Below are 26,919 nucleotides of genomic sequence, written 5' to 3' on the forward strand. Positions count from 1 at the left end.
CTCGTGTTCTCAGCAGTCATCTAATGCTGCACAGGTGTGTCTTGCCAGACAGGCAAATAAAGTCCCTGACTGAGTTCACAAGCCCAATACATTTTGTTAGCACTAGAATACTGCCACAGTCTCCTAAAGCATCCCAAACCCCAGAGGATTAATAATCAATCTACCGTCATCACTCAGGCTGACAGAACTAAAAATACTTGTAGAAGAGAAAATGATTCAATTGAAAACTTTGTACATAAACCAGAAGGCTTCAAAACAAACAAAACCCATACTACCTAACCTTCCTCCTCACATCACCCCAAAGTAAAACCATGGATCGTTCATAGCCAAGTTTCATGTTAAGACCCTTATATATCAACAAGCATTGGCAAAGCCAATAACTTTAACCTATGCAAGATCCATTGGCTGTGTCAACATTCTGCACAGCAGCGCTTGCTGCTGTGCAACATGGCTTAAAGTAAAGGGGGGAAAAAGCAACATGATGTGGCCAGCATTGACTGAGTCACAGTGCAAAAAAAAAAAAGTAGGAGGGGGGCCCACACACGAGGGATGTGTGGGGAGGAGGGAGGGAGCAACAACAAAAAGGGAGGTGAGGGAAAGCAACACAAGGGAGAGGGAAGAAGTAGCAATAACAGAAAGCGGGAGGATGGGGTTAAAGGACAAGCAAAGAGAGGGAGATGCAGGGCAGGAAACATCAGTAATGGACAGTGGGAGGAGGGGGTGGGACAAGCAACATGAAGGAAGTGCAGGGAGGAAGCAGCAACAGAAAGAGAGCGGAATGAGTGTAGAGAGTGGGGGCAAGAGAAGGGAAAGTATGGGTGGAGGGGAGGGACTGGAGACGCACGAACTCCGAGAGCATGTAAAAAAATATAAACAAAAGTAACTACAGGAGCCTGTGGCCAGAGGAAGGGCACTGGCCTCTGACAGGAAACTGTACTTGGTTAATGCTCCATGGCAGGAACACACTGGAAGTGCATGGATGAAGCAGAAAGGAGCAGGAGGCCTGACCAATCAGAAGCAGGGAAATAAGTTGTGTGGAAGCCAACCAATGGTAAGTAAAAGGCAGCCTTTAAGCAAGTTTACATTTTTTTATTTATTATTAAACCTATTTCGCTGAGAGCACATGCGTGCTGTTCAGGTGAAACCTAAAAAGAAGATGGGGCATGAGACACCACAGCCTACACCTCAATATGATAACTTTAACTCTAAACTCATAGTTATTACTTCCTAATCATTGTTCTTACATCATACCTCTAGTACTACTCTTTACCTAGTCAAGGAATCGCACCTCTGGGACAATAATAAGGAACGCTCTTCCTGCTTTGGTGCCTAACTTTCCTTCCAGTAAGCTCATGTGGTTTCTTTCACAGCATGTGAAAAGTTGAGAGCATTACATGTTGCAAAAAATATTAATCTTAACCCAAAAGATGTGTTTTAGCCAGTGCAGAGACATTTTAGTTGCACCAAGGCTTTGCCCGCCTCTACAGCTGTGTTCTAGTCAGTGTTGGGGCGCCTATCAGTCGTGGAGGGGGTGCCTTTCAGTTGAGAAGTCTTACTACCTTGGCCTTTCCGTCTCCTACTACAACTAGCCACTTCTTCCCCCTATTGCTCTAGCTCCTGCAATTGCCGATCCACAGGCTTCAGTTATGGGGCTGCCAGTGGTATTGGTGGGGCTCTTTGAGTCATGCTTTGGTTCAAACACAGGATGTGGGGGCCTTGCTCTCTGGAGTGTAGGCAGGTCAGCTCTTCTCCCCAGATGCCGATTGTGCAGCAGAGGCATCAACAGATTTCACTGTTACACTATTCACGCCTTCTCTGCGGTTCCAGGTTTGCAGATTTCATACCAGCACCATTACTTAGGGGGCAGGTGTTGGTCTGGGATAATGTGGGCTGTTGGCACCTCTATGATCTAGCCCGCTGTAGATACTATCGTTGAACCATAGTAGACCTGCCAAACTAATCATATTTTTCACTGTGTACAGGTTTGCAGGCAGAAAGGGGCATGGCGTTGGGAAGAAAGACAGGCTAGGTTAAGTGCTTCTTTTTAACCCACTGCTGTGCCTGAACAGCCAAAGCTACCCTCCTTCAGAGCAGTGAGTGCCTAATTTGGCACAATTTTGTAGGTCGTTGGAGACTTTTAATTGTAGTCCACTTATGGAGAGCATTCGGAATTAAGCTGGATGCCCCTTCCATGCAGGGTTACCAACTCACCATTTGAGTGTGCTGCTTCACTTTGTGGCTGAGTGATGAGGCTTGCAACATGAAACTGTCACACATAGGCACGGTGTGAGTTGGCAGACCTGCCATTGAGAGGCAGGGTCGTGATAGGCATACATTTAAGTACACTGGCTGTTTTTACTGTACATACTATATAGTGCATTGTACTGTTTTTTTGTGATGTGTCTGACCTTAAACTAAGGTTAATTATACAGGACCAGGTCCTACCACAATCCTGTGATTGCTTAAAAGGTTTGTCTGATCAACTTCGCTTTTAATGATGCCCGTGTGTCTGCACTGGCTTCCAAACAGAAAATTTCCATTTGCTGCTCTATTCGCGTTCATTGGCTGGGATATGGCATGCCTAGGTTTTTCACACCTAAGCCTGTTTCTTCTGCTGCAATGCCTTTCATTGGATATTACCTACTCACCTCACAGCTATGGCTCACAAGTACAAAGCGAGTCTCCTTGAAACGCATTTTCTTTTTAAAACATTATGGTGGTGGACAAACCATTCACATCTCCCACATTTTCTCTGTTGTACAGTGGATGTGAACTTTTCATCCACCGCAGTCAGATTGAAAATCCTTCTGGAGGGAGCACCAGGAAACTAATGTTGGACAAGAGGAAGAGCTTCCCTCGCGCCCAGAGGTCATTTATTGGCTCTGTGTGATATGTAGCCTGCGGACCTTACTCTGACTGAAAGTGAAACTAGTTTGCCCAGTTAGACACCACTTCAAGAGACGTATCTCAGTCGCCCCTACCTCACCCCAGAACACCAGTTCCAGTGGGAGAGGAACTACTGGAAAAGAGAATGTCCTCTTTCCACTAGTACCTCGCAGTAGTGCAAGGCTCTGCCGGCTAGACACCAGGAATTCATCTGAGGGTTAAGCGGGGGTGGGTGTCTCCTCTGAGCAATGGGAAAGTGCTCTCATCCCCTCAAAACTAAAGTCTTTTTGACCCTAGGATACGTCAGTGTTTGACCCCAAATACTCAGTGTGACAATTGTTCATCAGTGGGAGTCTTGCTCAGGACAACAAATTGAGACACCAGGAATTCATGGAGTAGGGCGTTCAGTGGTCTAAACGGATTCATACAGGTCACCATGTAACTCTATTTTGAAACCAAAAGGGGTGAGTTAAATCACTTTTCAAAATTATTCACGTCCAAGTAAAAAAAAAAAAAGTTACTTTTCCCTGATTTTTACTAAAAATTACTCTTCACCATTGAACTGCATTTTTATTAGTTATTAAAATAATTTTCATTTTTTTTTCTAGTTGGTTCTAGTGCCTAGATACAGTATTAGTGTTTTAATTTGTACTCTGGTTTTCTATAAAGGGTAGCTAGCCAGCCACAGTAAGAATACCTTTTGGGTGCTAGTCACTGTTTGGACATGTTAACATTAAACTTCAACATATTGTACTTTTAAATATCATGCAGCCTGCCTTGTGAGCTGCAAGGCATACAAAGAAGTGACTCATTAATATTTAACAGGGAGGTTTGCACCTGTCTAAAGAGTTATTTTGAGAGGTCTGATTGCAGTTAGTTAGGGTACAATGGTAGGCCTGAATCCAAGTTTGCACTGCCATAGCAGCGGACGGCACAACAGGTGCTGCAGTCCACTTGTGGCATTTAACCTCAAGCCCTGGGCACACTTTGTACCATATACTGGGGACTTCTAGGCAAGTTAAATATGCAATTTGGAATATGCCAACTCAACCATATTAAAAGGGGGTAGCACAGGCAATTTACACCTGGTTAGCAGAGAATTATATGGCTCACCACCCACTAGGTAGGCTACCTTCATGTATGAACCCAGTTAGAGCCAAACGGTCAATAGTCATTGATGTGTACTACAACCGCACTTCATGCCAACAAAGGAGGACTCCTCCTAACCTCTTTCTTGCATAGTGCAGTTCTCAGAATCAACGTCCGTCACAACGTAATCAGCATCAGATGTGGGAAAATACATAGTCTGCATGGTTTTGTAAAGCTGACCCACTCAGTCTGATACATTTTGTCTGACATGCCTGATAGAACTCGACAATGTGTGAAAGTTAGAAATTAGAACACTGACTGGAAGCTGCAAATATAATTTGGCTGTTACTGGTGTCATGCTGCATGTGAATTGCTAAACCTTATCCTCCAGATTTAAACCTTCACTGCTCGATTTACTCCCTGCATACTTTCTAGTGGTAGTGATGTGCAATTGGTATGTGATGATACAGGTGGTTTTGGGACATCAGCGGTGAACATCCGACAACTTACAAGAAGAATCTTTTTTTTTTTTTTTAATCTATACACTGTTATAAAGAGTAATCGGTTTGGGGATACACACACAAAACCAGAAGGTGCCAGCATCAAAATATGATCGTAAACATATTTATAGAATTAATATGCTTGATTTGTAAATAACAGTGAACCCACTGGTGAATGTTATCTTATGTGGCAGTGTTTGTATGCAGTGAGTAATCTAGGGACCTGTTGCATTTAAGTCTAACAAACTGAACTGGTCAGTGGCACATAGGTGCCAAAGAGTGGCAAGAGTGTAGTGGCAAGATTGCTATAGGTACGGTCATCTGGTTCAGTATTGTTGACTCCATTTGAAAACTGGAAATCGTGTTCATTTGAGATAGAGTTGTAATCCCCATAACTCACTCTTCCCTCTCTTTTCCAAAGGCAGGGCCTCACAACAGACTTGTTTTAATTGGATCCGTGCTTGCCAGTTTTTTTTTAAGTTACACGGTGTTTTGTGACAAAATAGAGACCCCATTTTATTCCGGCAACTCATCTAAGGCGTACAATTCTCAAGCAGTGGAAAAATAAGTACATGAGTAAAGTGCACGTGTAAATTTCAATGTGTTTTATTAATACAAGATATATAAAAAAAAAAAAAAGCACCCTCAATATTAAAAAGTATCTGATGTTCCAATATGTGTGCATGAAAATGGTTGAAACAATTTCAGATCAGAATTGCACATCAAGTTGTAGGAAAGCATGCACCTCGCAAATCAGGGGAGTTGCTAGCCTGCAAAACATCACAGAAATAAATATGAACAAACCAAGGTGCTCCCGTCATGAGCTTGATTTAGAGCTATTGGAGTCGTAAATACATAACTGGACTTTTCTTGCCACATAAATTGGTCAACCTTGCTTCATAATTTGGTCTTCCTCCAGTTGCAGCCAAAAGTGAAAATGTTGCCATTTAGCATCCTAATTTAAATCTGCCATGCTAATACCAATAGAGTACCACTTTCACCGCCCCACCATCAGAGTTGCTGGGTGGCTAACACATTTCCCAAAAAAAGAGTCACGTAGGACTAACAAGAGAAATAAACTAGGAGGGTCACCCAAACATATCAAGTGTTCAAACAGTCAGTGTAATAAGGATGTTAAGTTGGCATGAATCATGGTCATAACAGCAATAAGGAGAGATTAATAAAACTAATAAAACATATACAATTATCATATAAACCCAATAAAAACCTTTATCAGAAATAAATGTTTGGCATTAGACTGTAATGCTCAGAACAGCCCAGTGTGGACACCACAACGAAAATAGCATTTGCAATAAACATGGTCATGTTACCATACACTTAGCCCCTAGAGAGCATAACCACATAAAAAGACAATGACTGAAAGTACTGCAGTGTAACCATATATTTGGCCCCTAGAGGGTGTAGTGCATTACACATTTTCAGGGCTAGCAAGCCCACTGCAATGATATTACAAACAAGACCCTTAAAACACAAACTACTCTCGGCTGTAAAACAAACGTTCCAGCCATGAGAGAGGTTAAAAAAATAAAATAATTTTAAATAAAAAAAACAAAAGACACTGAATGGAGGGAGGGGTTATTATTTTGGGTCCCCACTAACCTAGTGTGGGGACCCAGAGATGATCTAGACAGAAACAGCAGATTGTGGTGAATGTTTTGAAGGTGGTCCCCATGGTCCTAGGACCACCACAGGCTGAGATATGAGCAAAAATGTTTTGTAAAAGAATGCTCTGCAAAGCATTATGAGATGACCAAGTGCAGCACATAATGTAGTATGTTGACTATAATGCTCAGAACAGCTCCTAGAGAACACCACGATAAAAATATAATTTATAAGAAACATGGTTATGTAACCATATACGTAGCCCTTAGAGGGTATAACCGCATGAAAATAGAATAGCACAAAGTAATGTAGTGCAACCATATATTTAGCCCCTAGAGGGCGTATTGCCTTACACATTTTCAGGCCTAGCAAACCTACTGCAGTACTAAGGCTCTTCGAACACAAACTACTCCAAACTGTAAAACAAAAAAGTTCCAGACATAAGAGATTAAAAAGGGAATGAATGGTAGGAGTGGTTATTATTTTGTGGTCCTCACTAACCTAGACCCACAGATACCTAAACAGAAAGATGTGCCATGCTGAACGTTTTGGTGGTGGTCCCATTGTCTTAGGACCACCACAGGCTGAGTTGTGGGCAAACATGTTTTGAAAAAGAATGCTTGCAAAGCATCACGGGCAACTTTTCTTGAGTTTAGTGAATATTGTATCAGCTCTCCACTGTGCCGGAAGAGCAGCTTTGAAGATTTATGAGGTTTTAAGTAAAGCGTTCATATATTAATTATAAGTGTTTTTGGGGAAGCTATAGAGCGTGAAGGTGAGAGCCAAAAGAAACGATTGATTAGGTAACAGTGTGAACAATGTAACCAGCGCTCCAATACAGATGATGGAGTTTGCACTGTTGGAGCTGTGACCACTGAGGGCAATAGCTGCCAATGAGAACGGGTCTCGCGTTTGCTCATGTTAGAGCTGATTGCGTTGTAATCTCCTAACCTGACTTTTCACCTATCAGCACAAGTGCATTTATGTACGTAACCCGAAAAAGTGCAATTAACTGTGTAAAGCGCTCGACTTCTGCCAAGCGAAATCGCGCTAGGAAAATAGAGAAAAAGTAGTCCACGAGCCGGACAGAAAACCCCGAGCCTCACATGTTTTCTGTACTTGGTTGATGCGCTCGAGGAGGGCTAGCCACCGGAAAAGGCATGACGTATGCATGCCTTCAACTAATGAAAGCAAGCAGATTTTAATAGGCAAGATGACGAACCAATGAAAAACACTGACGTGACGTCAACAGGGCTCCGAGCCCTTTTCTAATACCTAAAGCGTCTTGCTGCGATATGCATGCGCGAGCGCATGCAATGCAGGCTCGACCCTAAAAAAGGGGAGAGAGAAATGAAAAAAAATAGTTCACCCATGCTGAATTATAGCGGCAGTCGTGCAACTATACATTTAACAGGGTCAGTCTAGAACGCGGTAACGCAACTGCCCCAAGGCGGGAAAAACGTAAATTAATTACCAATTACATCAAGGGATTTTTGAAAGGCAAGTCCACGAATGTGTGAAAGTGATGGGCGTGGTTAGCCTACAATACTTACAACAGGTCAAAGCGATTGCGCACTCAACCTAAAAAAATGGCCAGGAAGAGATTCAGGGCTAAGCAGAGCAACAACTAAAAATCCAGGAACCTGGCAGCAGGACCCAACTATATGTTTATGTTGCTTATCAAGCACATTCTGCAAAACTCAATTACTTCTAGGCTCATTGGCACACATGGCAACAAGGTGGGGATACATTGAACCGTTCCACGTGTTAAGGAGAACAAGGAAGGAAACATACACAGAGGAAAAATAACACATCTAGATTAGATACTTAGAGTTAGCTAGTTAGGAATTAATTGAATATAGATTCACAGTGGTTACCTACAATTGAGCTAAAGTTGGTGCCATGACGAGCAGCTGGGGATTGAAACAGGGTCCAGAGGGCATAAGCAAGACCATATAACATACGGGAGAGGCATAATTTGAATGGGGTGGAGACATTATACAGTATGAAATTGACAAACCTGGGGCAAACAAAAACGGGGTCGGAAAGTAAATATATAAATGAGGGGGAGACTTATAAAGAATGGCATGTGGCTTCAGGCAGACAGATCCATGAGCATTAGGAACAAGCAATGGCAAAGCCAGTACGTCTTACATTAGGGACCTTTAAGTTTTGCCAATGCCTTTTGGCCAAAAGACAGGGTGTCTATATGATGTGGCTGCATCATTTTGTAGGTGCTCACACTACTGTAGCAAGACCCTTTTGGACCCACTTTGTCTCCCTATTTTAGCTTTATTTTATACGTTTTATCCACATCACCTTTTAGCAGTGAGATTTTACACACTTCTCTTGCATGATATTATTCTAGGAATATATTGTACGAGTTGCTTGTTTTAGTTAGCCTTTCCTCTACATATAATCAGTATATTCTGTTCAAGGCTAGGAACACCGTACACGATATCCTAGTGCTTGCAATGCCCGTTCAGGAGACAGCTAACACCTGGACATAGAAGCACAGCTCTGATGCAATGCTAACACAGTGTGAATTGTATTACATAAATGGTGCACTGACCCGGAAAGAGCAGAGAAGCACTCTAGCTGCGAACATCCTGGGACGAATGCTGTGTTCGGCATGCAGCTCTGCTGGCGCTAACCTTCCAAACTCCTGAAAGGATTGTTATCCACAATACAGGCTGACTCCTGATGCAGTTTCCAGGTATGTGGCCAAGGCTAATCCCCTAGGTCGGGCAGAGGGTACACCCACTATTCCCTCACTATAGATTTAGGGTTAGGTAGAAACCTTAATCATTTGCCATGGTTGGATTGTTCATTATCTTTGCCATGTTTATGGTACTGGTAACTTTGCTCGGTTTCATCTGCCTAATTATCCCAGTTCATTCTCTCTATGCAAGACTACAATTGTTTCAAACAATGTATTGAAAACCTATCTTGTATCTCCTTTGTGTTTTTGCCTAGCCATGCCTGAGTAATAGGACGAAAGGGTCAGTTCTGTTTCAACAACTTCCTTGGGAGTCAGAGTGCCATGTTTAGGTTGCCAGAATCACCTTCCAACCCGGTAAGGGTAGGGGTTTGGTGAGGCACTATAAGCTAGCCACAAATTGGGCCAACATTCTCTGACGGTGTGTAAAGACCCAGCCTCCCTACATTCTGAAGTTATTTGGTCCTAATTTGCAGTCCTAGTATCTTAGTAGGAACAGTATAACAGTACCTGGTAGGCTCCAACTAATAAAGAACTTCTTGCACAGCAGACAGACAGGATAAAAAGAAGTAGCATAAGACGAAGTGAAGCTAACAGAGAATTGACAACTAGTAATAAGATTTAAAAAAAAAAAAAAAAAAAAAGAGGGAGCAAGCTAACTAATAAAAGAGATGGACAAACAGGAGTAAGGTCAGTGGAAGGTGAAGGAGGCACTTAACCTCTATAAGCACTGTGGATAAAGATCAGACAAAAAGTCAGGAAACATGGGAGAACTAGAAATACACACATATGATGGCTGAAGTGAACAAAAAGGGACGATGGGGAAAAAAAAAAAAAATAGAGGCAGGAAGCAGTGAGCTTGGGGAAAGATGAGGTAAGACCAAATGTTAAAAGTAAATAAAAAACATAAAAGAATCGTGAATGAGATGACAAGGGAGAAAAGTGGAGTAACAGTAAATCTGAGAAAGACAAAGAGGAAAGAGAAGAGGAAGGAAAAAACAAAAGGAGCTAGGAATGTGACCAACAGAGAAAATATTGTCCGAAGAACCCAGAATGGAGAAACAAAAATGGTAAAAGGTTTTAGGAAAATGGCAAAACAAGAAACACACATGTAGGAACCGAGCCACAGGAGAGTAAAACATCCAGGAATAAGCCAAACTAGCAGGATGGAAGAAAGTCTCACAGGCAGACTGGTCACCAGCGATACCTTACTATATTTGTTGGGGTTAATGACCTGCACGAAAAGACAAACCCGGGTCAGTTGATTGATCTGTCATTGGTTACTTCCTAAGCGACGCAATGTCATGGAAGAGCACAAGTGCACGAACACTAGGAGACTGGGTGACAGATTTATGGAAATGGACCCAAGCCGAGGTTGCCAGGATGTATGGCTCCATGGTTGAGGGAGGTGGAGGAGGTTTTAGAGGCGTTTGCTATGTGGAATAGGATACTTACACTGAAAAATAGGGACCTAGATCAGACGAGTGCCTACCCCCGAGCCTCAGGCCCATTGTGGTGGCAGATTAGGCATTGGCATGCGTGCGGGAAGGGGGTGGGGCCTTGAATGGGGACTGCTGTACGAGGAAGGATTCTTGCTTCTGTTAGATTTAATGGTTATTTCGCAGATGCCAATATTGTAAGCAGTATTGCCGCTGCTTTTATAGCTGTACTGCTGTTGTCACATGGAAGCGGAAAGGGACAGAATTGGTCACAGTTGTTAACGAGTGGTCTGAGTGAATTGTGTACTGCTGTCTTATGAAAATAAAGAACTATGGGGGGGGGGAAACAAGCAACAGCAATCGAGAGAGCAAACAGTTACAAAACCAAGGAACAAGAGCATAGAGGAACAGCAAACAAGAAGGAAGGCACATTAACACCACAACTGGAAGCTAGAGCTGCATACGGTAATGGACACTCACCTGATCATGTTCATGAAGGTTCCCATCATGTTTCCTGCTCCTCCACCACTACCGCCTCCCATGCCACCCTTCATAAAGCTATTTATTAGGAACATTATGGCGTCGTAGGAAGCAAGATACAAGAAAGATACAAGCAGGAGCTGAAACAAAGAAGGGGAGAGGAGGGTCATGTTAATTTGGATGTGTATTTGACAAACAACATCAATAAAAACTCGTCACCCACACCGCTAAACCCCACACAAGGAACTGGCATTTGCATTACTGAAGACTGTTTTCCACTTTTTGAGATTCATACTCAATACTGTATAGGTAATTTCTCCATTATATTCACTTAAAAAAATAATCATTTGGAATCATCTGCAGAAACTAAACATTACAGTTCTGCATTGGAAACACATTGTACAGTTTGTAGTGTTGAAATGAATCGTATTTGCCTTTGTAGCAATTGAATTTTCCATTAAACATTTATCGTGATTTTTGTTCGTATTTTAGGATAAATCAAGGGATTTTGTGTGCTCTACAAAGATAATCAGGTGTTAGAGCTGTAGCCTTATATCCAGTGTCTAGGGCAACAGCTACCTAAAGACTGAATCTATTCTGAAAAATAGGCTATTGTGCGAAGAATGGCCTATAATGTATTTGCCCTGATTTGTGTTTTATAGTTAATTTTATGTGAACACAATAACTTTGGTTTACTGTAGTGTAAAGTCCCCAAAGTTCTGTAGATCTGACCTGCTAGGGAATCTCCCACCTAAACGAAAAGCATCACCATGGAATTTATCAATAAAACAGTCCAGGCACCCAATCACGTTAAAGTCTCTTCAAGTAATACAATAAACAAAGCCAAAAAACAGACCACCTTTTTAAGCCTCGCTTACTGATTGTGTGTAATAAGTTGTTTACAATAAAATATTTATTATGGACCAAACCCAAGGGAGTAGCCAGAAAATGAAAATATCCCCACTTCAAATCAAAGCTCTTACTGCACCAATCAAACAAATTAAATCATCACGACCCTCCTCAGAAGAGCTTGCTTGTCTCTTTCATCCAAGCATCTATCCATTCATCCTTCCACCCACCTTCTGATATCTATCATTTCACCGTTACATTGTCATCCATTTACTCCTTCATCCATTATTCAGTCTCAATTTTGTCCATAGACCCATCCATATCCAAACCTATTCATTAAACCTATCCATCCATCCATCCATCTTTGCACTCAACCATCCACCCTAATACTCAGCCATCCATCCTTTTACCCTTTCAGTCATCCATCTATCCTTTCACTCTCATCCATCCACGCTTTCGCTCATCTGTCCATCCATCCATCTACCATCCCTTTTATTTAGCTAGCCAGTTTCACACATCCATCGTTTCACACATCCATCCTTTCACTCATCCATCCTTCCATCTACCAATCAATCTTTTCACTCACTCATGCATCCACCTTCCCTTTCACATTCTTTATGAGCCTTTGACGGAGCTGCAGACAGGAGAGGCCCATCAAGAACTCCACCCCCACTTTAGCTGCTGAAGCGGGTGGGGTTCACAACGTCCCTGATCATACCAGTATTTTGGACCAGCCCACTGTATGTCATCGATAGGCTTTCTTGTCAAACTCACTTGCTTGTCAATCTTAATTCCTTACTTCTTATTCTTTGTTTTTCTTCTTGTATTTGTCCCTACCCTGGAGCATAGTTTCTTACTATTCAGTCAATGGGAGGCTCACAGTAAAGAACCACTAATATCTAGTGTAGACTCAGCAATGCATCCCTGTGGGTGAATGTGACCAGCGCTACACTGTGAGCCACTGCATGCTGAGGCTTGTGGAACACAGGCTGCCAGCAGTCACCAGAGAATCTAACCGGGAGCAGGAAAAAGTTTGGATATTTACTGATCACTGGTTTCATACTGGAAAGCAAATAAATAAACCCAATTCAAGATAGCAGCTGCCATTCAGCTTCTTAACACCATCTCTGTGCACCACATGGGGCACTCAAGTCTTGCTTCTGTGTCGGTCATCAACCTAAATAAGACCGCTTTATGAATGTTCTGCGGCCACAAGAAACAGTCACTAACAGGGACAAAGGACTGTTTGACTAGCTTGCTTTGAATCCGCAGTACGAGCAAGACACCATCTTATAATAATGGGAATATTTCAATTTAACACAGTAGAAAGGTCCAGCAACTCAGTAAATTGCAGGTCTGTTTTTTACACGAGTTCCCAGTACAAGGCTGAAAATAAAGAAAAAAAATTTGCGGCGCAGTCCAGGGTTTTGCTACTGTTTGAATATGATCATCTCTATAACATTTGACAATATAGCAGGTTTTTTTAAAGGACTCTTTACTGAAAGAAAATAATGGAAATTTTGTGTTTCCAATGGGCGGGAGTGGAACAATTGGTAATACATAGTGCGAGGAGGAGTAACAGAGAAGCTGGGTGGCTGGGGTTTAATAAACAAAAACAGGGAGCAGAATGTGGGAAGCAATGGATGAAACAGGAAGAAAGGAGCAACATGAAGAGCACAAGGGGTTCCAATGGGAAGCAGCAGCACACCAGGGAGAGGGGGCAACGAAATGCATGCACTCGCATATAATACTGCAAGAAAAAGAAAAGTAGTTTCATGATGTAGAGCAGTAGAAGGATACAAGTCATCCGATCAGAGGAACGGTAAAGAAGCAAGGCTCGAGGAGCTGGACAATTAAGAAAAGGAAGAGAAGTCATCATGCAGGAAGCAAGCAAATGAGGGACAAGAAAGTCAACCAATCGTAAGCAATGTGCTGACACAAAACTCAAAGTACTGGTATTGTCAACAAAAGATCTTCAACAACAGATCGCTGAAAGAGGTCTTTAATCAAGAAGACCTAATAGTTTATGGCAAGAACATGAAAAGCGAATAAACATTTCATACAAAGTAACCTTGGTGCAGGCAAAACATTCCTCAAAAGTATTGGTAACTAAAACCAGTTTTCAAACAGGTCTACCCCTATCAACCGCATCACAAAAAACGCCCAAAGATAAAGGCAACTCTGTCCTCCATTTCTTTTTCTCCACAGAAGACTAATTATCACCAAATTGTTCACCCTACTAATCCCAACATCCATCGCCCTTCCATTACTCCTAGGTGCGCCCTATCCTTTTCCCATAGTTTACAAGTGAGATTAGCTATCTCACCCCAGAGAAAAAAAAAAAGGAATACTGGTAAACATTACCCCACACCCTTCCACTGGGAAATACTTGAGCACTACTTACCCAGCATGCCTCCTGTTGTTTTTTCTGTCTGCTGACAGAATTAAGGGTTGAGGATATGGGGATGCTCCTGCAGGGCTGGAGTAGCTATTGAATGCATCACGGGCAGACACGACAGGAAGATGTGTGTGTCAACTGGCAGAAGTGTGCATCTCCCTACCTGCTGTGTTTGCGGGGAGACATGCAGGATGGCAGCCTTTTTTCTTTGGGAGGGGGAGGGGGATTTCTGGTACGGTTGTATGACCAGTAGTTCGGACACTTCTCCCTGCTCTGAGTGCGGAGTCAGGTTCCTCCACGGAGGTCCAGTGGTCTTTGTTGGATGTTAGGAGGGCATTATTGTTGGTCTATCTAGAGAAGACTAAGGGCCTCATTACTAGTCTGGCGTCCATGGACCTCGGACTGACCGCCATACTATGACCGTGGCAGAGCCGCCACGGTCCAACCGCCGGCACCGCCAGCCAATGTCCTGGCAGTGCCGGCAGTCTCAATCCACCAGGGAGTGCTGCAAGTAGAGCTGCCCTCCAGATTACGACCCGCGTTTCCGCCAGCCTTTGCAAGGCAGTCACACCGCCGTGCAAAGGCTGGCAGAAAGGGGGTGCCGGGGGCCCCTGCACTTGGCATGGGCAGTGCAGGGGCCCCCATAGGCAGTCCTGTTGCACTTTTCACTGCCCAAATTACGGACAGTGAAAAGCTCAACAACGCACCGCAACATTGCTGCCGGCTCTATTACAAGCCGGTGTCAATGTTGTGGTGATTCCCGCTGAGCCGGCGGGCAAAAATGGTGTTTCCGCCCACCGGCGCAGCAGGAAACTTGCAATAGGCGTGCGGGGGGGCAGGGTAGCGGCCGCATATGTGGTCATCCCGACACAGGACTTTGGGGCCTAAGTCTTTTAGAAAGGCAGACAAGCTGTTTGTTTCGTTTGGTTCTTCTCCCAGCGTGGTGAGCGTTTCCTCTGTGGATCAAGAAGTTGGTTTCTCTAGATTACTCATTGGTGGGGCCTCCTCCTCTGGCGGGGGATCAGGGTAGGTCCTCTCCTGGGCTTGCTGCTACCTGGGCAGGAACTGAAGGGGGTGTCCATCTGTTAGAATTCATTTTGAATTGCTTCGTTTCTTTTACACGTGTAAGTTTGAGCTTTTGTTGTCTCTGAACGCACTGTCTATCACATATGTTATCTTATGTATATTTGTTTAGGTAAAATAAGCCTGGTTCCACGCCATAGGCTTGCAGCTGGTTTCTTTCCCTAACTGGGGCACTGTACTCATTATAATTGTGTGTTCAAATGACTAACTGACCTCGGCTGTGGTATTTTGGGGAGGGAAAGGCTGATATCTATACCTTTGAACCACGTAATCCTTTGAAGGGTCTCAAGAATGTGGGGAGTCAGGCAGCTGCAGAAGGGAGGCAAGGACAAAGCTGGGAATGGAACCAGTGTGTGGAAACTGATTAACTCCTTAAAATATCTGTATGACGTATATCATTATTTACACATTTTATGTATCCTTTGATGTATGAGTATAAATATCACTGTTAAACGCTTTATGCTAGCACACTTTACTTCGGGCCTGGGATGCCAGTGGTAAACCTGTCCTCTTTGCTGCAGCAAAAATAAACAGACCTTTGGTCATTGATTTTTCACTCCGGCTCTCCGTGTCAAAACTCCTTTGTAAATGCATTTGTAAGTATCTGCAAATATGTGCATTTGACAATTTGGCGCCCGAACAGGGACCTTCCAGTGGATATCTTCAGTAGCTCTGTCACGAGACGTGCTGCCAGTGGGGGGACGCCGTTCCGGAGGTGTAGATTCCAGGGGCCCCTGCACAAAGACTTAGTTTCAAAAGCAGCTGCATCTTATCCACCGGGCAGGCCTCTCCCCGCTTTCTCATGATGTCCCAGCGAAGTCCCTGAAACATCGGTGTTTATCTTGACTGATTAGTCTGACACGGGCGGCCGGAGAGAAATCCAGGAAAAAGCAGATAGTCAGGTAAGACTGTTCCTCGCTGGCTATTTGTCTGCTTTAACTTGCATTTGAGAGAATAATTGTTTTTGGATAACTTATCATTTTTGGGAATGATTAGTTCTTGGTAAATTTGCATTTGTACAAGGTACCATTTGACAATTTGTATTACACGTGTTTTTCTTGTTTGAGTAATTTGCCCAGGCCTGGAGCAATTTGTAAGTTGGTAAATATTTGAAAAAAGGTTTTTTTTTTTTTTTTTTTCTTCTTCGGTGCACATTTGAAAAAGGTTTTCTTTGGTGCACATTTGAACAAGGGTTTCTTTGGTACATGTTGCATTTTGAAATTTGGTGTGTGTTGTCTTTTGAAAATTTAAAGGGTTAGATATGGGAAATAAGAAATGTTGGCAAGGGTTATGTCTTTGTTTTCGCCGAAATCATGTGCCACGTTTAGATAAAAAGCAACCGATCCCAAAAGAGGGAACACCAGGGTGGGACATGTTAAAGGATTATGGTTTAGAGAACAATTTGTATAATAGTATATGGCGCAGATATACTAGACATTGTCCTGACCTCCAGTGGCCAGAGGATGGGTCTTTTGATTTAAAGAAACTAACCTACCTACAGGAATGTTTGTTTCATAAAAAGGCTAGACAACATATGTTTGAGGTGTACAGAAAATGGGAAATGGAAGCCAATAAAAGAAAAATTAAATCAGATAAACTGATAGAGAGGGAAAATAGGAGAACCATCATGCAAAAGGCCGCCCTTTATCACCAGTCCCAAACCCAGAAAGGGATTGAATCTGAAGATAGAGTCCATAGGGCTCAGGTGGAGGGAAGTTATGTATCAAAGCCAACAGAAACCAAACATGCATTAGAGGAAGATGAGGTAATGCTACAGCTATTAGATAATAGCCCTACTGCACCTCCACCTTACACACCCCCTGCAGTAGCCCAACCTATCATGGGGGCACAGCAACAGCAGCAAGGGCAAGGGCACAATTTGGGAAATCCAGGTGCACCACTACAGCAGCATGTGCCACAACTACCACAGCCTCTAGCCCAAGCTACCCCAATAGCCCAAGTCCTAATCCCTCCGCCACCTGCCCCACCACTACCAGCCAGCACTGCAAGGTTACCAATAATGTCCCCTGCCCCTAATACCCCAAATGGACAACGCCGACAGTGCAGAGCCACACACTCACTTTCACCCATATGGAGCACACCTATTAAGTCGATTTCGCCCCCTAGTACCCGTTCCACTATTGGGGATGGGGAAAAACAGGTTATCAAGAATCAGTCAGAGAACTGGATGTCACATCCTATTTACACCCACACCGATATTATGGACACAATACAACAGATGTCACATTTTGGACAGCAATTAGCACTACAGTATATGATTGAAAAATTGGAGAGGGATTGGAAGTCTTGTATTACAGATTCTACCCCTCTCCCTTATGAACAAGAATTATACCAATTATGGCGGGACAGTGTGGCTTGTATTCTTGATAGTAACGGCATAAATGAGGGAGTACGCATTTGTGTCATAGCCAGGGAAGATGTTCTCAATGTATATGACAAGGGGTACCCAATGAGGGAAGTGCACCCTGATATGCCCACTGCAGCTGCAGTCGCAGCAGCAGCTGCCGCCGGACGACCAGCTCCCGTGCCGGTGGCCCAATTTGTTCATATACCATGGAAAAGGGAGGAGGTAATGGCTATAAAGAAAGACTTGCCAGACCCTCGAAAGAATCCAGCTGGATTCTATCGGGACCTTAGAACTGCCATTTCCACCACAACCATGACACTCAAAGACATTGACTATTTTTTTGGTGTTTTATTGGGTCCTGAAGTTTGGCATAAAATTAGAAGAGTAGATGATGCACCTACTTTGGGAAATACATGGGGGGGTTTAGAAGCACGAGAAGCACAAAGGGCACCAGGAACCCTGCCGCATCAGGATATTTTAGATTTACCTAACCGGATATTGACTAAGTTAGAAACTGTTATACCTCTTCAGACTGTGGATTGGGGAAAACTTGCCACTTATAAACAGAAAATAGGTGAAGATGTCCCAGATTATTTTACTAGAATTGAACAAGCTTTCATAGATTTTAGCGGTCAAGACCTCGCCACCGTAACAGGTGTCACACTATTTGTAGAACGCTTTGTTAATGGCCTTCTACCTGAAATATCACAAAAATTAAAAGCAACAGAGAGTTCGTGGATGACGAAGGGACAGGCAGAGATTTTGCAGATGGCGCAATACTATGAGAGCAGGTACAAGGAAGAATTAGAAAAGAATGAGAAGTCAGTAAAAGAATTGAAGAAAAAGGTATTATTACAGCAGGCATACCCTCAGCGGGATACAACCCCTCAGCAAAGGGGTGGCCCACCAAGGGGACGGGGAAGGGGTCGAGGCCGAGGTGCATCTGCACCACCCCAAGACCGCCGATTAAATATCAACCAATGTGCCTACTGTAAGCAGGATGGACATTGGCGTGATACTTGCCCATTACTGGAAGGAAGACAAAGTATGTCACTTCATAGAGGGAACGCGGCAGGTAATGCACGAGGACGAGGAAGAGGTAGAACTGATCAGAATTCGCAGAATGAGAATCAGGTCCCGCGTAACACTAATATTTTTGACAATGCATTTGAACGACAATATTATGCTGATGATTTCTTTTCTGAATCCTACAATTATTAGGACAGCCACAGACAGGGCCAGGGGCGAGTAAGTATTCCTGTAGATCAAAATGGTCCCTACATTGATGTAAAAATCGAAGGAGAGGGCCATAAGTTTCTTCTAGATACTGGTGCCACCAGAACATCTATTGCACATTCTGCAGTCCCCGGGGCTCCCCTGTCTGGGCTTCATACCACATCAATTGGGATTTCTGGAATCCCCGTGGTGAGCCCCATCTCAACACCTATGAGAGTAACTGTAGGCCCATTTACAGTACACACGCCACTCTCTTTAACATCAGGTTGCAATGAAAACTTGTTTGCATTAGATTTGTTAAAGAAATTAAATGCAGTTATTCACTGTTCAATGGATGGTGTCTATGTAACTATGGATAGTGTTTCCCCAACTCGGTGCATGTTCTCACAGGAATACGACTTACCCCCAGAGCTAAAGGAAATAGACCCTCGCTTATGGGCCAAAGGCAAGAATGATGTAGGCATTATGGATATCGACCCTATTGTAATAAAAATCAAACCAGGTGCCCGGTTACCTCGTGTTCCTCAATACAAATTACCTAAATCAAGCGAAAAAGGGCTCAAGGCAGTCATATCTGATCTTGTGCATGCAGGTGTCATAAAGGAAATAGTGAGCAGCCCATGTAACAGTCCAATCCTTCCTGTTGTAAAGAAACGAAATGATGCTAATAGATTAGATGGTGAGCAATCATTTACTGATAACACAGTATATCGATTAGTTATTGATCTCCGAGAAATTAATAAAATAGTAATTCCCCAGTTTCCCGTGGTCCCAGACATGAATAGTCTTTTCACCATGATTCCACCCTCTGCGTGTTTTTTCACCGTAATCGATTTGAAGAATGCGTTCTTTAGCATTCCAATTGCCAAAGAATCTCAATATTTGTTTAGCTTCGCGATTTTTGGTAGATCATTCGCGATGACAAGAATTCCACAGGGATTTGTTGAGTCCCCGAGCATATATAGTCAATGTCTTAAACGTCAATTAGACCAATTCAATCCACCTTCAGGCTCTGCATTGTTGCAGTACATTGATGATATTTTAATTGCCTCAGATTCCATGACACAATGTAAGACTGATACTGTTGCATTATTACATCATTTAGCACCTCTGGGCCATAAGGTGTCCCTTCCAAAATTGCAGTATTGTAGAGAGGAGGTCACCTATCTAGGACACCTCCTCTCTAAGGAGGGAAGGAGATTACATCCAGACAGAATTAAACTGGTTCATACAATGACTGCACCACGCACCCCTTCTGAAGTCCGAGCATTTTTGGGATTTACATCCTTTTGTAGACAGTGGATTCCAAATTTTTCACTTATAGCAAAACCATTGACTGCTCTGACACTTTCAGATGTGCCCTCTCCTGTACCTTGGACTGACAAATGTGAGGAGGCTTTTCAAGATTTAAAAAAGGCGATGTGCTCTGCTCCTGTATTGGGTAATCCGGATTACAGCAAACCATTTGTTTTATTTGTGCATGAAAAGCATGGCTGTACATTGTCTGTTTTGACACAGGACCAAGGTGGGAGACAACGCCCTTGTGCATACTTCTCTTCCACCTTGGACACTGTGGCGCAAGCTTTGCCTACTTGTCTTAGAGGAGTGGCTTCTGCAGCAGCTGCGGTGAAACAAAGTGAAGGGTTTGTTGGTGGCAATCCGCTCACTGTGATGGTTCCTCATGCCGTTGATATTTTGTTAAACAAGACACAGACGCAGCACCTCACCAGTGCTCGTCTAACGGGTTACGAATTAACATTGTTCAGTCCAAATATTACTTTGAAGCGGTGCAATGTCTTGAACCCAGCTACGTTACTACCCCTCCCTCAGGACAATGTGGAATTTGATCATAATTGCATTTTTGCCACTGAGGAAGAAACCAAGGGACGGGTAGACTTAACAGACACTCCCCTATCTGACCCACAGGGAGAGCTGTTTGTAGATGGGTCTTGCTTCAAGTTACCAGATGGTACGACCACTGCAGCCTATGCCGTCACCACAGTCAAAACAGTGGTTGAATCTCATAGAATCCCGCAAAATTCGGCACAGGCTGCAGAATTAATTGCCCTCACCAGAGCTTGTGAAATAAGTGAACATTTTAGTGTTAACATCTACACTGATAGCCAATATGCGTTTGGAGTAGCTCATAATTTTGGGCGACTCTGGGCGAATAGAGGCTTTATCACGTCACATGGCACTACCATTCAGCATGGCAACTTGATTGTGACACTTTTGAATGCTCTCAGTCTGCCCCGTCAGGTCGCAATCATTAAGTGTAGTGCCCACAAAAAAATTACTGATGATATAGGACGAGGAAATGCTTTTGCAGATGCTACAGCGAAAGCAACAGCACGAGCACCAGTTGACAATGCATATGTTGAGAGTAGCATCAAGGGAGAGCCCCAGAACGAAGTACTAGAAAATACCATGCAGTGTGTGAGAGATATTCAAGCAGAAGCAACAGCAGAGGAAAGGGAACAGTGGGAGAAGAACGGTAGACTAGATAGTGAGGGTTGTTACACAGATGACACAGACAGAAGAAGATGGATGTTACCTAATTGTTATGTACACGCTATGGTTACTATGGCCCACAGTCCTGCACACATCAGTGCCCAAGGCATCAAGACAACTTTGGACCATGTTTGGAGTAATCCTCTGATATCCAAAGCTGCTAATAACCTGGTTAAAAGTTGTATGGTGTGTGCAGTGCACAATGCAGGAAAAGGGACCCCTACGCCCCCTGGCCACTTTGCCCCTCCTGATCTCCCCTTTGAAGCTATACAGATGGATTTTATCCACATGGAACCGTGTAACAAACTGAAATACGTGTTAGTGGTAGTATGCATGTTTTCAAAATGGATAGAGGCCTACCCATTAAAAGACAATGGTGCCCTCTCTACCGCCAAAATATTACTAAAAGAATATTTTCCTAGATACGCATTGCCACGATTAGTCTGGAGTGACAATGGCAGTCATTTTTCTAATGAGGTAATGGAGAAGGTCTGTACCGCCCTTAACATCAAACATCGATTTCATGCTGCAAATCACCCACAATCAGCGGGCCTTGTAGAAAGGTATAATTACACCTTGAAGAGCAAAATAGCTAAGATTTGTGCTGAGACCAACTTAAAATGGCCAGATGCTTTGCCCCTAGCATTAATGTCCATCAGGATGACTGCCAGTAGCAAGTCACGATTATCCCCCTATGAAGTTGTCATGGGGAGGCCAGCCAATATCTGGGGGGTACCACGACCAAAGAAGCTTTCTGAAGTGCAATATCCTTTGTTTGTAGATTACTGTAAACAATTGACTAAAGATTTGCGTTTGATCCACCAACAGGTCAAGGCCAGCCTACCGACTCCTCTTGAAGGCCCTGGTCACCCTTTTAAGCCAGGGGATTGGCTTATGACAAAGAATTTTCAAAGAACCAACAGTCTTCAGCCCAGGTGGCGGGGGCCAGCCCAGGTACTGCTTGCAACACAGACAGCGGTGAAAGTGGAAGGAAGGAAAAACTGGATACATGCTAGCCACTGTAAGCGTGCACCAATTCCACTACAAAGTACTCTAACAGCAGAATTACCATTGTCTCCTGGTTACAGAAAAGTAGGGAGACAGGAAACACCTCCACAGGTTTCAAGTGCTACTTCTGCTCCTGAGGTGACACAGCAGCCCAGTGACGAAGAGTTGCTGTTTGAAGATCAACAAACTCATCGATACAACCTGCGTCCTCGCCCATCCAAATGAACAGAATTTTGAAGGTGCGTAAGGTGGTGACCCCTACGAAAAGCTACATTTACATCACCCTGATAGCTCCTAGCTTGGAATTGCAAACTGAGGTCTCTTCTGAATGGCCAAGGAATCCTTTGCTCAGCAGAATACGGCACGCCTGCCTTCGTGAAATACAGTTCCCCGCTTTCACCGCCACCGGCATTTCCGATGCCATTGATGTACCAGCATTAAAACGAGCTATCCTCACTGTTGTTACGCACACTTTGGGCGACGAGGTTGTAAATGACTGTGATGACTAAATTTTCAGCATGAACAGGAACACGGGTGACTAGCCTGTGCAACGACACCAGAACATTGGTCAGAACAATTGTCTCAACGAGAACACAAGTATAGTGGGATGCAGCTTGTGCAACGCTATTCAAGCAGTGGGTAAATGGAGTTAACAGTTCTGTGACTGGCGAGAAAAAAACCAAGTACCAGTTCTACGGAAGCGGCCAGCCATTAGGGTTGGTGCGGTTTGTAGTCCCAGCGGTAAAAAAAAGGTGCCCTTTTTCTGTTTAATACCCAAGCACATCACTGATCTGGTTGAAAATTGCTGGCCTCCGCCCTCATTTTTGCTGAGACACTGAACGAAACTGACAAACTATACTGAAGACGAACTTTGAAGTATCGCGACTTACTCACTGGGAGTTGAGACTCACCAGGAGTTAAAACTCGAAAAGGAGAAGATAAGGGACCTAGGATCAAGCCAACATCTATTGTCCTGTATTTGAAAAAAAAAAAAAACTTGTTCATGGACCAACCAGTGCAGCCTAACTGCTAGAGTGGAAAGCACGGCGGTGCTGAACCCTAGTGGGTGTGAACATTGAAGGAAAATTTACTTATCTGTATCTATACGTATATGATTATTAGTATAGTGATATCAATATTTTGCATTTACATATTTGGTAATTGTGTGGGTATATTTTTGAACACGCGTAGGCGGTTGAGACGAGTAAAACGGTATCATAGAAAGGTTGTAGGACCAAGGAGGAGAGCACAATAAAATTATGAAAATATATCCATTTGGCAGGACAAATATCCCTCTAGAGAATAGGGAAAAGTGGCCTTATAACTATTTCTACAAAACAACAATGAAGTACCTAGTGACCCTTATGTTAATATGTATAATGTCCAGTGGTGTTGCATCATTGTTGCAAAATCCTACCTTACATCCATTGATAAAGGTTCATGGAAAATTAGCGGAGACATTAAGTCTCACTGACTGCTGGATTTGCCGGCACTTGTCTAGACACCCCGAGGATCCTATAGGCCTTTATGAAGTACCAGTATCACCAAGCGAATATGAAAGAGGGGAAGTGTGTCTTGTACCAAATACCACTTGGAGATGTGACCAACAAGAATATCAATGGTACCCTAGGTGTGCGGTGCTCCCTAATACCCAGGCAGAATACAAGCTCTCCCCGATGCCTGGAGAGAATGCCACACTTAAAATATTTCCCATATGTTTTGGTACCTATTTTTATGGGCAAAACCCAGAGGCAAAATACATGGGAAAGATCCCTCCTGAACAGTGTGTTTACACTTTGTTATTTGATATAAAAACAGGGAATTGGGATCTTGAAGGAGAGGAGAAAATAGACAGAAATTGGACAGCGTTAATTAATGGGACTCATCAAAATTACACTGTAAATTATTGGAACCTGACTGTGGGAGAAAATGAGATTCTAGTAGATCCAGAAGGATTGTTATATGATCCCTCCAGAGAACAAGATAGAAATGGGAAAAATTCACCTGTAATATTGTCCCGGGTTTTCCTTGGCCCCCTCTGGACGGCTAGATGTTCATATGTTGCACCCTGGGCAAATGTATCATTGCTAAATACAATCTGGGAAGATTACAAATATTGCAATAATTCTGAGCATGACACCCCAGAGGGTGTAGGATTGCCCCGAATAAAATACAGCATTATAAATTCACAAATCCAGGGAGGCATGTACTTCGTATGTGGAAGAAATGCATATAAAGTACTACCTCTAAACTGGGAAGGGATATGTTCACTGGCATATTTGGCACCCAACATTACTGTGATATCAAATATATCATCTTCCCAGCCCCTTAACATGGGGAGTTTTGCACATAGGTACAAACGAGGGACACCCATACTGGAGGAGCGAAAGAACTGGGTATTTCAAGTATTACATGTTCTTATTCCCGGATTTGGAATTTTCGATTTACAACTGGCAATGATGAATATGTCAGCTGAATTAGCCATTGCATTTAATGCCACCAGAGAGGCCATAGGAAGTATACAGATAGAGATAAACTCTGCAGCCCAATTGGCGATACAAAATCGGCTTGCCCTAGACTTGATTACAGTACAACAAGGAGGAGTATGTGTTTTAATCCAACATCAGTACCAGCAAAAGTGCTGTTATTTTGTCAACAAGTCATCAGAGATAGAATTGGATATTGGGAAAATTAAAGAAGCAGTACAGGTATTTGAAAAGGGGGGCCAATATGAAGGAGGCGATTGGAGTTTATCATGGTTATGGTCTTGGTTTGGGGGGTGGGGCTGGTTGTTTAAAGACATACTTTTTATAATAATAGCTATTGTATTAAGTTGTTTATTAGTACAGTGCTTACCTGCTCTCTGTTCCTGTTTAAAATTGTGTAAACTTCCGCCAGTGAAAATACTAGAAACCAATCGAGCTATGATGCAGAGAGAAGAGATAAATTCCCTAATGGCTATTGACCCCACTATCCTCACTACAGATACTGGTTGCTCATACCCATCGGTTGTTTATGTCCCCATGAATGCAAATTTCAATGAAGTAGGAGTAAAATTCAACATATATGAGGAAATTTAGAACTATTCAAAACGTTTATTATGTTCAGAAGAAAAAAAACTCAAAAAGGGTCGATTGTTAGAATTCATTTTGAATTGCTTCGTTTCTATTACACGTGTAAGTTTGAGCTTTTGTTGTCTCTGAACGCACTGTCTATCACATATGTTATCTTATGTATATTTGTTTAGGTAAAATAAGCCTGGTTCCACGCCATAGGCTTGCAGCTGGTTTCTTTCCCTAACTGGGGCACTGTACTCATTATAATTGTGTGTTCAAATGACTAACTGACCTCGGCTGTGGTATTTTGGGGAGGGAAAGGCTGATATCTATACCTTTGAACCACGTAATCCTTTGAAGGGTCTCAAGAATGTGGGGAGTCAGGCAGCTGCAGAAGGGAGGCAAGGACAAAGCTGGGAATGGAACCAGTGTGTGGAAACTGATTAACTCCTTAAAATATCTGTATGACGTATATCATTATTTACACATTTTATGTATCCTTTGATGTATGAGTATAAATATCACTGTTAAACGCTTTATGCTAGCACACTTTACTTCGGGCCTGGGATGCCAGTGGTAAACCTGTCCTCTTTGCTGCAGCAAAAATAAACAGACCTTTGGTCATTGATTTTTCACTCCGGCTCTCCGTGTCAAAACTCCTTTGTAAATGCATTTGTAAGTATCTGCAAATATGTGCATTTGACACATCTCTAAAATTTGCAAGGCAGCTACATGGGTCTCCTCCAATCCAACTGTGAAGCACTGCAGGTTGCAGAATGTTTTGTGTGATGAAAACAGTTTTGGTTTGAGAGTTTTACATTTGGTTGTTCCGTAATTTGCCCTATTGCCTGTATGAATAAGTCACTATGGGGTGCTGCATTAGTTGTGTTGGTATCCTTGTGTGGTTTCTTTGTCTCCTTACGAATGCCAGGTTGCTCAGCTTGGGTATTTTCACTTGTAATGAATGGGATGATGACCTGGGGGTTATGTCCCATTACTTAACGGTATTTCTCCCATTCATTACGCCCCTCCTTCCCGGACGCCGGGCCTTCATATGGTGTGGGCTTGCTAGTTCAGGAGGAACGCTGGATAAGTACTGATTAACATCCCCCAGTGGGAGGGGTGGGGCAGGATGTTCTTTTTTTCTGTGGGGTGAGAGAGCTAATCTCTTTTGTAATGAATGGGACGAGAACAACAGGACGAGGCATAATGAAGATTACTGGTAAGTAATAGGACATTACACCACAGACTAATGCACAAACTGCAGTAGTCTAACTGGCAAAACCACTAAGTGTGGCCTTGGAACACACACACACAAAAAAAAAAAAGTCTGGTAAACTACACAATATACAAAAAAAATGCTAAACACATAGAAGCAGCAGTAGCCCTGGCACTGAAGTAGAGTTAATTTTAGATAGCTGTGCATGTGTGCGCCGGCTAATTGCCACCACACAAAGTGCCTGCATGTCAATGGGTGAAGTGGACTGACCTACCGCCGCTTGCACTATGCTATGGTGTGCTGAAGCTAAGTGTAAATTACCTTGAACAGACAAATGAATGAAGAGGCTGTCCCAAAGTCCTTGTATTATTTATACCTGTGTATGTTTGCTTTAGTGTTTTTTGGAAAACATAAGGCTGGCTAAATTGGTTTATACGACTCACAAAAAACATCAG

General features: G+C 43.1%; 1 protein-coding gene across 2 annotated transcripts in view; it reads right to left on the reverse strand.

Moving 5' to 3' along the window:
- CAPNS1 (calpain small subunit 1) overlaps positions 1-26,919 on the reverse strand; it is a 110,781-nt gene that overhangs the window by 34,931 nt on the left and 48,931 nt on the right. For both annotated transcript variants that reach the window (XM_069206963.1, XM_069206964.1), the window contains exon 2: positions 10,737-10,876. In XM_069206963.1, coding sequence (XP_069063064.1) covers positions 10,737-10,831 — 95 coding nt within the window. In that variant the 5' untranslated portion in view covers positions 10,832-10,876. The remainder of the gene's footprint in view (positions 1-10,736; positions 10,877-26,919) is intronic.

The sequence above is a fragment of the Pleurodeles waltl genome, chromosome 9 (genome assembly GCF_031143425.1).
Source record: "Pleurodeles waltl isolate 20211129_DDA chromosome 9, aPleWal1.hap1.20221129, whole genome shotgun sequence".
NCBI classification, from domain to species: Eukaryota; Metazoa; Chordata; class Amphibia; order Caudata; family Salamandridae; genus Pleurodeles; species Pleurodeles waltl.